The sequence below is a fragment of the Cupressus sempervirens genome, chromosome 9 (genome assembly GCF_028749045.1).
Source record: "Cupressus sempervirens isolate cs-2001-9-10 chromosome 9, ASM2874904v1, whole genome shotgun sequence".
Lineage (NCBI taxonomy): Eukaryota > Viridiplantae > Streptophyta > Pinopsida > Cupressales > Cupressaceae > Cupressus > Cupressus sempervirens.
Window position 1 is genome coordinate 8,498,561 of NC_143126.1, and position 9,686 is coordinate 8,508,246.

At 34.0% G+C, this 9,686-nt stretch overlaps 1 protein-coding gene across 1 annotated transcript; it reads left to right on the top strand.

Moving 5' to 3' along the window:
• On the top strand, nucleotides 1-987 carry LOC149537359 (protein DMP4-like). The gene has a single exon (XM_089800637.1). It carries the CDS (start codon nucleotides 97-99, stop codon nucleotides 676-678), a length of 582 nt encoding a protein of 193 aa, XP_089656763.1. The 5' UTR covers nucleotides 1-96; the 3' UTR covers nucleotides 679-987.
• The last annotated feature ends 8,699 nt before the right edge of the window (nucleotides 988-9,686 follow it).

Sequence of the window (9,686 nt, forward strand, 5' to 3'; positions counted from 1 at the left end):
ATACACACATCAGCTACGACATCTTTAGAAGATTTCTTTTCTCTTTGGAAGTGAATTTCACAAGTTGTGGTTCGCAATTTTACAAGAAGAAACGAAATGGAAGAATCTGATAAATCTTCTTCAAGCGATACAACATCGACCAAAGTGGTGAATTCGACATTATCTTCTGCATCAAATATTGTGAAGGTACTGCCCACTGGAATTCTATTTGTTTTTCACGCTTTCTCTAATCTTGTATCCAATAATGGGGACTGTACGAAATCCAATAAGGTTTTGGTTGGAATAGTTGTGGGTATTCTTGGGATTGCATCTTTTGTTTTGTCATTTGTTGACACTTTCACAGATAGCAAAACAGGCAAAGTGTATTATGGGATTGCTACTATTAATGGGATATTCACAGCTGGTAAAGTTAAGCCTTCTACAGAATCAGAGTACAAAATCAAGCCGAAGGATATATTCCATGCACTTTTGGCAGTTGGGGTGTTTAGTGGTATGGCTCTCACAGACAAAAACATTGTGCAGTGTTTGTATCCCTCTGCAGAGAGCAATATAGAGAAGATGTATAAGGCTCTCCCTGTTGTTGTCAGTGCAATCAGCAGTGCGATCTTAGTTTTGTTTCCTTCCAACCGCCAAGGAATCAGCAGTCCCGCTACCTCTACAACTACATCAACAACATGAGGTCATAAAAATAAAACGTAACGCCTTGTGTCTGTACAATTTGTAAAGTATGAAAACTTAAGCATCTTGATTGTTTATCATCATAAGTCTTTGTTTGTAATGATGATGTTCTGTCTAGCTGAGTACAACCGTTTTCTGCTATTTCCTTATTTGGGGCTGCTAATAGAGGTTCAACGGTTCCCTTCACCTAGATCTCGAAAAATTAGATGACAGTTCAGGTTGGAAAGTGGTGGATAGCAGGAAGAATGATGTGAAGATAGTTATGGTTGTTTGTAATTCTATTAAATCCTAATTTTGTCTTATGGCTAATTTGGTTGTTTTCCTTCTGAATACTTAGTTCGTTCGTGTACTGTTATTTTGGGCTTGGTTCCAAGTCTTTGGTTTTGATGATTTTTAACTATTGATCTTAAGAATTAGAACCCTTCCTAATTTAAAATAAAACATTGTCTCTATGTTTACAACCTAATCTTATCATAGAAATTTTTTTTAAAAATAAAAATTAGTAACTTGTTTTTCGTCCCAATTTCATATGTCTTGAATTTAATCTTTTCTTACCTAGAATGCTGCTTGTCAAGAAATTTGTTCATTTTGCCAACTACAACATTAAGTTGCCTCTTCTTTTCTTTGAAGATAGTTTTGGTGAAATTATGAACATTTACACGAAAGTTTTATATATTAAAATTAATTAATGAATGTAAATGTTCTGATTAGATAAAGCAAGATAGGGCCAAAACTCTTAGACTGTAAATATAACATCAGGTCTAGTGGACAGAAACACAAGGGTTCACAACGAGTAAAACCCAACAAAATAGAACCAAAAAACTAGACAACTAAGCTTCCAACCAGAAAGAACCAGCAAGAACAAAACCAACAACCGTCACGAACACTGAGAAAGCAACCACCAACAACACAAACACCTAACCTAGCAACAACAACCTAGGGCCACTACTTGCTCAATTCCTTGAGACTATCGAGGAAGGCAGGTTTCTTGGAAGGCCAAGATGAAGTCACATCTCTAAGAACAACCTCTTTCTTAGTCACCAACTAAAGACTCTCATCTTTGCCACGTCTTTCCTTATGTCATTTTATTTTTTGTTTCCTTTTCTATAGATCTTCTTGAATCCCACCGATTTATCCCAAGCTTTCCTCCATTGTGTGGCTAAGTCTTAGATTTGATTTCCTAGATGAACTTGATAATCTTTCATAGATGCAAGAACAATCAAAATCCTATTATTTTCTTCCTTTGAAGGTATATGAGCTCTTGAGCAGCTCCAAAATATATTCCTCCAAAATTTACTAGTTATGCAGCTTAGACCCTAAATTTCTCCCCACTTATAATAGGGTTTCATTTCTCTTCCCTTTGGTATAATCCTCCACCTTGCAAACCCAACCTCTACCTAAGCTTCCAATTGATTAATCTTTCTCCTCACAATTAAAAGCTAGAGGAGCCACTTAGTAATAGCTTTAAGTATATTATGACATGTGCACAATTCATCAAATTTGAGAGGCAAACCCACAATGTTAACACCACCATTGATAGTCTTAAAGAAAAGTGTAGGGGAACTAGATTAAGGAACTTAGTATATCTAAGATGATTTTTAGGGAAGGGAAGAAACAAAGTGGCATAAGGTGTGTTGCAAACAAAATTAGGGGTGAAATTCCCAAGGGTCTATATTGATTCCATAGATCAAGAAGAATCAAAGGCTAAATCATCCAAAACCTCTATAGTTTCTTCTTGTTTTTGATTAAGGGTTAAATTAGGTTTTTTATAGGGGACCTAAAAACTTGATAGTGATTAGATAAAATATAGAAACTTTACCAGATGAAACAGTACTAAAAATGAAAACCAACACGTCCTAACACTCGACACCCCAACAGAAAACTAGCATTGTGTTTAAATAGAGTAACACTAAAAAAATATTGCAATAGACCCACCCCTAGACTCAAAGAAAGACAAAAAGGGACCAAGCATTAAGCTTGATCAAGAGCCATCTCCTCCTGCATTTCCTTGATCTTTTCCATATAAAGTTTGGTATCCTCTATATTCAGCTTGTCCTTCTTGGCCTTCATCTTTCTTTTAGTAGCCCTAGCTATTTTTTTTTGTATCAAGAAACTCTTCTACTACCTTATGGTTATCTAGGTCCAGTACTATAATCTTGTTAGCATTTAAATCTGTATTTCCAACAATATGGTTCATGCTCTCTACCATCATCTCCAAGAGTTTATGGTATTTTAATCATGTTGTTACTTGTAGTTTCGAAGCTTTTTGTTCACCAAACCCTAGAGAAAATTGCTCTTCTCCAAGCCATACCTTGTAGCTTCATTTTCTGATCCCTTATTTAGCTTATTCAAAACCTCTTCCATTTTGGTATTTTGGCCTCTATAATTTCAATTGATCATTTTAACAAGGGGTCTCAACTATGGCTATGATATCTACATAGGAATTAAAGGTCTACTTTTCCATTCAGGAGATATATATGGAAATCTCTATCATAGTTTGCAGAACAACCAAAGGAGGATGAATCCTCACCCCTTTTACATTATCTTCTAGCAAATTCACATTGACCTCATTCATATTCACAAGGTTGGAAACTAGAAAGTTTCTTTCCCTATTTTCCTCATTCTCACCTTCTATTTCTTTTGGGGAGGCTCACAATGGCAAGTTCTTAGATGTAATAAACATATCATGGGTAGTTTTGTTTTCAAAATATTTTATTCGCTTGGCTTATTTTTTAAAATCTCCCTCATCCTTAACATTATCTACCTTATTGGAATTCACACTTTCTTCTTCTGTATACTTTCTTTACCTTCCTTCAAATGGACAAAAATAGGGGAAGGCCTTGTACTCGATGATTGAAACATTTTCTCAACTGACCCACTAGAGTACTTTCTCTCACCATCCTCTTCCATTTCCATACAAATCACCTCTTCCTCACTTGTAACTTTAGAATCAAATGTCATTTCTTCATAATTAACATTCTTCATTTTTCTTTTCATAGCCTCAATTTGTTTTCTACCCAATTCTATAGTTAGATGCTTACCTTCTCCTTTTCTACTATCTAGAGTTTTAGGGACTTTTCCAAGGTTAAAAAACTTAAGCATAGGGAGAGCATCCTTAGTATTATCCATCATAAACTCAAAAATTAATCTCATCATCCCTTGATTGAGGATGGGTTTGTTCTATTTTTTTCTTAAATTCCGTAGTATATTTGCCAAAGAACAAAGGAAGTAAAATAGAAAACACACCTTTATTTTTTGTCTACAATGATTTAATAGGACAAAATGATAATTATAAGGAATTTTTAAAATTTTCTTATTGTTTCTCATTAAGAAAGGAATATTGAATCTTATCTTTGAGGGAAGGTTTAATCCTAGTGCTAGAAACAATGAGAATATTCTACGGAATTGATACTAGTTTGGTCAAGGAAGAAGTAGAAGCATTTACAATTTTTTCTTACTCAATAGATAGGGTAGTGGTAGGCCAATCTAAGAGGGTCAAAATATATTGAAAATAATAGAGCTAGAAAGTAAAGCTCTAGTTAAGAGGGGTCCACCTTTGATCTTGGCTTTGTCATCTTAAAGTGACGGAGAGGAAGAAATACAGAAAGGGAAAAAAAACATAATGTTCCTTCTAAAATGATTAAACATAGGGAAGATATGGGAATGAGAGTACTTATACCTTCTCTTAAGGGTAACATTCATAAGGAGTATCTCTTCCACCACCTTCCAATACCTTCAGAGCTTCTCACCTTTGAAACCACTTTGATGTTTAGGACTTTTCCGCCACAGTCTAGGAAGAGTTGAAGGATCACTTTAAAGGAAGCTTTGGTCTTCTAAAGAATTATAGACCTATCCATGCTAAACTCCATAACCAATTATGCTATAACTAGAAAATAAAAAATCCCTATGGTGACTTTTTCATTCTCCCATGACTCAATGAGATTATGGCACAAATATGAGTTATACCCCTATATGCTCTCCTAATATTTATCCATGTGTTGATTATTAATGATATATTTGACCATGTTATTACTCTTAAACTCATTGCACTTATCAAATTCAATTTGATTCATCTCTCCATCCATGAATAACCAAAACTCAATAATCTCTATATTTCTCCAAGGAATAGAGACCAAGTAAACAAAAAAAAAAAGGGGGAAGTGATATCGTAGATGAAAAAGTAGCACTAGATACCCAGAAAGGAAACATTTAGAAGGTATGTAGAAAAGTGATGTAGGAGCATCCTGAGTGTAAGAGAAATCTTGCATCAATCAAACATATTTTATTTTAGTAGTTTGAGTAAGGGTTGTCTTAATGTAGAGTTTTTGTCTATAAAGGCTTGCTACTTAGTAAGTCAGTCATACAAGCTCTGTATGTCCTAATTTTAGAGGTGGATGTTCATCTTGGATATATCAGTCTACTAGTTAAGTCTTAGTGTCATATCACGAGTATTCATGGATTTATCATATATATTTTTTATGCAATTTGGTATAAAAACTTTAGGCTCACCATTGAAGGTCTAAACATGCTTAGATTAGGCTCAAAAACTTGATAGAAGGGCAATTGCATAGATCCAAGCCTATAGATTAGAAGCTAAGGTTTCCAAAAAGTTGATATAATAGCCAATCAGAGAAATAGTTCAAAAATTATGCCCTTCCAGAGTTGGGCTAACCAAAATTTCCAAAAAAAACATAAAAATTGTATTTGGGTGATTGCATGTGTATTGTTAGGGTATGTTAGCCCTAGGTATTAAGTTTGAGTGTCTAGATCCTTCCCGAGTGGCATAAAATTGTCTATTGAAGAAATGACCAAATATTATCAAGGAATTCTCTCAGTGATAGTTCACAACTTTGTTTGGCCAATTACTATAATGAAGGTGCCCATGTGGGTTAGCGTATTGTAATTCTGAATTATGTAATTCTATAGTTGTGGTGATAATAAGTAGCCCATTTTATTTTTTAACAAATTATTGTTATTTCTTTCTTTTTTTGTTATGTGTTTATGGTATTAAGGAGAGTAACTTTCATCAAATGGAAAAAGAGCTAGAGTTACCAAGTGTGTGAATAGATCACTGATTATGAGGCGGTTCACACTAGGATTGTGGTTTGGGCTGAGCATATACACAAATTTCCAAATGTGAGGCAGTTTGCACTAGAATTTTAGCAAAAGTTTGAAGATTTCTCCATGAGAGAGTGGTGAGAGAGTTGTATGTGTTACACCTAAGGGTTTTAGAGCCCTCAAAAGATAGATGCAAGCATTGGAAGAAAAAATGCATAGAAGAATAAACCTTTTTGCAAGAGATGAAAGTAAGGACAAGGAGGAAGAAGTAGAAAATGTCAAAGTAGAGGCAATTCATAACCTAGAGGAAGAGAGGCTTTTTAAGGCCATCTCCAAGATTGGAAAAAGACCTAAGTTTGAGGTTCCCACATTTTTGGAAAATCTTAAAACAAAGGAGCTGATCGATTGGATCGATGAATTGGAGGAATACTTTGAGTATGAAGATATTAAGGATCTTAATAGGCTCAAGTTTACGAAGGAGAAATTGAAGGGACGTGTAAAGATTTGGTGACATGAGGTTTAGTTAGAGTGAATAAAAGAGGAAAGAACAAAATTAGTAGATGGAATCAGATGATAGCTAATTTGGAGACACAATTCATTCCCATGGATTATGAGATGGATGTGCTAAAGAAAATGCAAGGGTTAAAACAAGCATGAAGATCTATTCAAGAGAATATTGAAGAGTTCAATTGAGTTCTTATTAGAACAAGCCATATAGAGGCTGATAAGGAGAAAGTTGCACATTATCTTAATGGGTTAAGGACAAGCATTTAAGAGGAGTTGAGCTTGACTCATATGACCAATATTAAGGACGTCTACTAGTTTTCCCTAGGAGTAGAGGAGAAGTAGAGGTAGAGGTAATGATGGAAGATTTGGTAAATGATCTAATGGAGGCTAAGACGAAGATCAATAGAATAAGGATGAGATGAGTAGTAGTAGTTAGAACTAGAGGGTGAAAAATTACAATCATTTCCATGGTCAAGAAAATAGAGATCAAGGGGGAAGAGGTACAGGACAAGGATATGGAAGAGGAGGCTTACATGGGAAATTAATGTTTTCACTATAGAGAAGAAAGGCATACATAATTTGAGTATTCCCAGTGCCAAGGAAGGATAGATCAGAGAGAAAAAGGCTAGGCCAAAGTTGCACATGTTGATGAAGATGCCAGATCGTGACATTCTAAAGATGTTGAAAGAGGAGAAGTCCTAGTTAATATAAGAGTTCTATTGAGTGGTGTAAATTAACCAGATCAAAGAAGGAGCTTGTTTCATACAAATTATAGATGTGAAGATAAGTTTTGTGATATGATCAATGATGGTGGAAGTACTAAAAATCTAGTGTCATAAATGATGGTTACAAAGTTGAAGCTAAAGAGGAAGAAACACTTGTGTCCATATTGTATTTTCTTGCATGTAAGATTACCACAAAGTCATCTTTAGTGAGCAATGCTTAGTGAAATTCAAGATTCAAAGCTACTAGGATGAGGTACTTTGTAATATCATACCAATGGACATATGTCATATGTTTCTAGGTGGACTGTGGTAGTTTGATAGGCATATTGTACATAATGGATGATGAAATACCTACACTTTGACAAATGATAGAGTGAAACATTAGTTGAAGCCATTAAAGGAGAAAGAAAAAAGGTGTAGTGCTACCAAAATATTCTTTGTTGGTGGAAAGGAGTTTCTCCAAGGTATGAAACATGAGTATATGTATTTTGTTGTAATCCCAAAGGATAGTAAAGAAGAAGTAGAGGGGGTACCTATAGAAGTCACATATTGAATTTTTTTTTCTAATATTGTGTCAGATAATGTACCTAATGGATTATCCTAAGTGAGGAAGATCAATAACCATATAAATTTAATTCCACCAACTAGTTTTCCAAACAAGGTAGTGCATAGAGTGACACTAGCAAAAAGTTCATGAGTTCTTGCAGAAGGGGTTGATTTGAGAGAGTTTGAGTCCATGTGTTGTACCAGAAGTATTAGTAGCAAAGAAGGGTGGATAGTAGAGGATGTGCACATATTATCATGCTATCAACAAGATCACAATCAAGTATAGATCTCTATTTACAAGGATGGATGATATTATGGACTGTTTGAGTGGAGCTGTATATTTCACAAAAATAGATATGAAAAGTAGATACCATTAGATTCGCATAAAAGAAGTTGATGATTGGAAGATTGCTTTAAATAAAAGGGAGGGACTATACAAGTGGATATTCATGACTTTTGGGCTACCCAATGCATTGAGCACTTTTATGTAGCTCATGAATGAGGTACTGAATGGTTTTCTAAGTAAGTTTGTCATTTTTTTCCTAGATGATATTTGATCTTTACTAAGAAATTAGAGGATCTTTTGATGTATATTCAAAAAGTGTTTGATAAGTTGAGGGAAGAAAAGTTTTTGATACACTTGACGAAATGCACTTTTGTGAAGAAAGAGTTGATGTACTTGGAATTTGTAGTTTTAGTAGAAGGTGTGAAAATAGACCTAGAGGAAGTGAAGGCTATCCTTGAATGGCATACTACAAAGAGTGATATAATGATAACATGATTTCATGGATTGACTAGTTTTTTATAGAAAGCTCATAAAGGTTTTAGTAGTATTTGTGGGCCTTTGACTAAATAAATATGAGGTGATAGTAAAGAATTTAAGTGGACTATAGGAGCATATAAGATTTTTATTATGTTGAAAAAAAAGTTACAAAGTAACCTATTTTAGCACTTCTAGATTTTAACAAGGTGTTTCAGGTAGATTGTGATACAAGTGGTACTAAAATAGGAGTTATTTTGAGCTAAGAAGGTAGACCTATTTCTTATTTTAGTGAGAAGTTTAATGATGCCAAAAGAAAATATTTCATTTATGATTAGGAATTTTATACTATAGTTTAGAAATTGAAGAAATGGAGACACTATCTTCTTCTTTAGGAGTTTGTTTCCTATACTAGTCATCAAGCTTTGCAATATTTGAATAGTCAAGGAAAATTAAACCAAAGGCATTTTAAGTGAGTTGAGTTTTTGTAGAGTTATAATTTTTTTTTGAAACATAGGAGTGGGAAGTATAAAAGAGTTGCAGATGCTCTTAGTAGAGGACATTTTTTGTTGATAGAAATGTAGGTTGAGGTGGTTGGGTTCAAGGAACTCAGTAATTTATATGCAGAGGATACTAATTTTGGTGACACATGGAAGGTTTGTATAGAACCTATTACTCTTGATAAGAAAATGTTGCTAGATTTCATAATCCAAGATGGTATGTTGCTCAAAGGTAACTAATTGTTCATTCCAATAGGTTCAATAGGAGAGAAACTCATCAAGGAGAAGCATAGTGGAGGATTGGCTAGACACTTTGAGAGAGATAAGACCATTGCTTTGGTTGTTGAGAGTTATTATTGGGCACAATTATAGAAATATGTGAAGAATTTTCTAAATAACTTTGTAAAATATGTCAAATGGTGAAAGGAGTTAAGTAGAATACAAGATTGTATCATCTATTGTCTATACCATAGAATTTTTGGGAGGATGTCAGCATAGATTTCATTTTTGGATTACAAAGGATTTAGAGAGGGAATAATTCTTTTTTTGTGCTGGTTGAGAAGTTTTCAAAGATGTAATATTCATTCCCTACAAGAAAACTATTAATGTTGTTCAGTTGGCAGAGTTATTTTTTAACGAAGTCGTGAGACTACATGGTCTCCCAAAGAGTATAGTTTTAGATCAAGATACTAAATTTGTTTGGTATTTTTAGCATTCATTGTGGAAAAATTTTAAGATAGATTTGAAGTTTAGTTAATTTCATCATCCATAGAATGATGGATAGAAAATAGTTGTGAATCATAGTTTGGGAAACTTGTTGAGATGTTTGGTTGGCAATGAACCAAAAGGATGGGATTTGATTTTACCATAGGTAGGATTTGTATATAATAATTATATCAATAGGAGTAATAG

Coding starts and splice junctions, on each gene's coding strand:
- LOC149537359 (XM_089800637.1), top strand. CDS start 97: ATGGAAGAATCTGATAAATCTTCTTCAAGCGATACAACATCGACCAAA.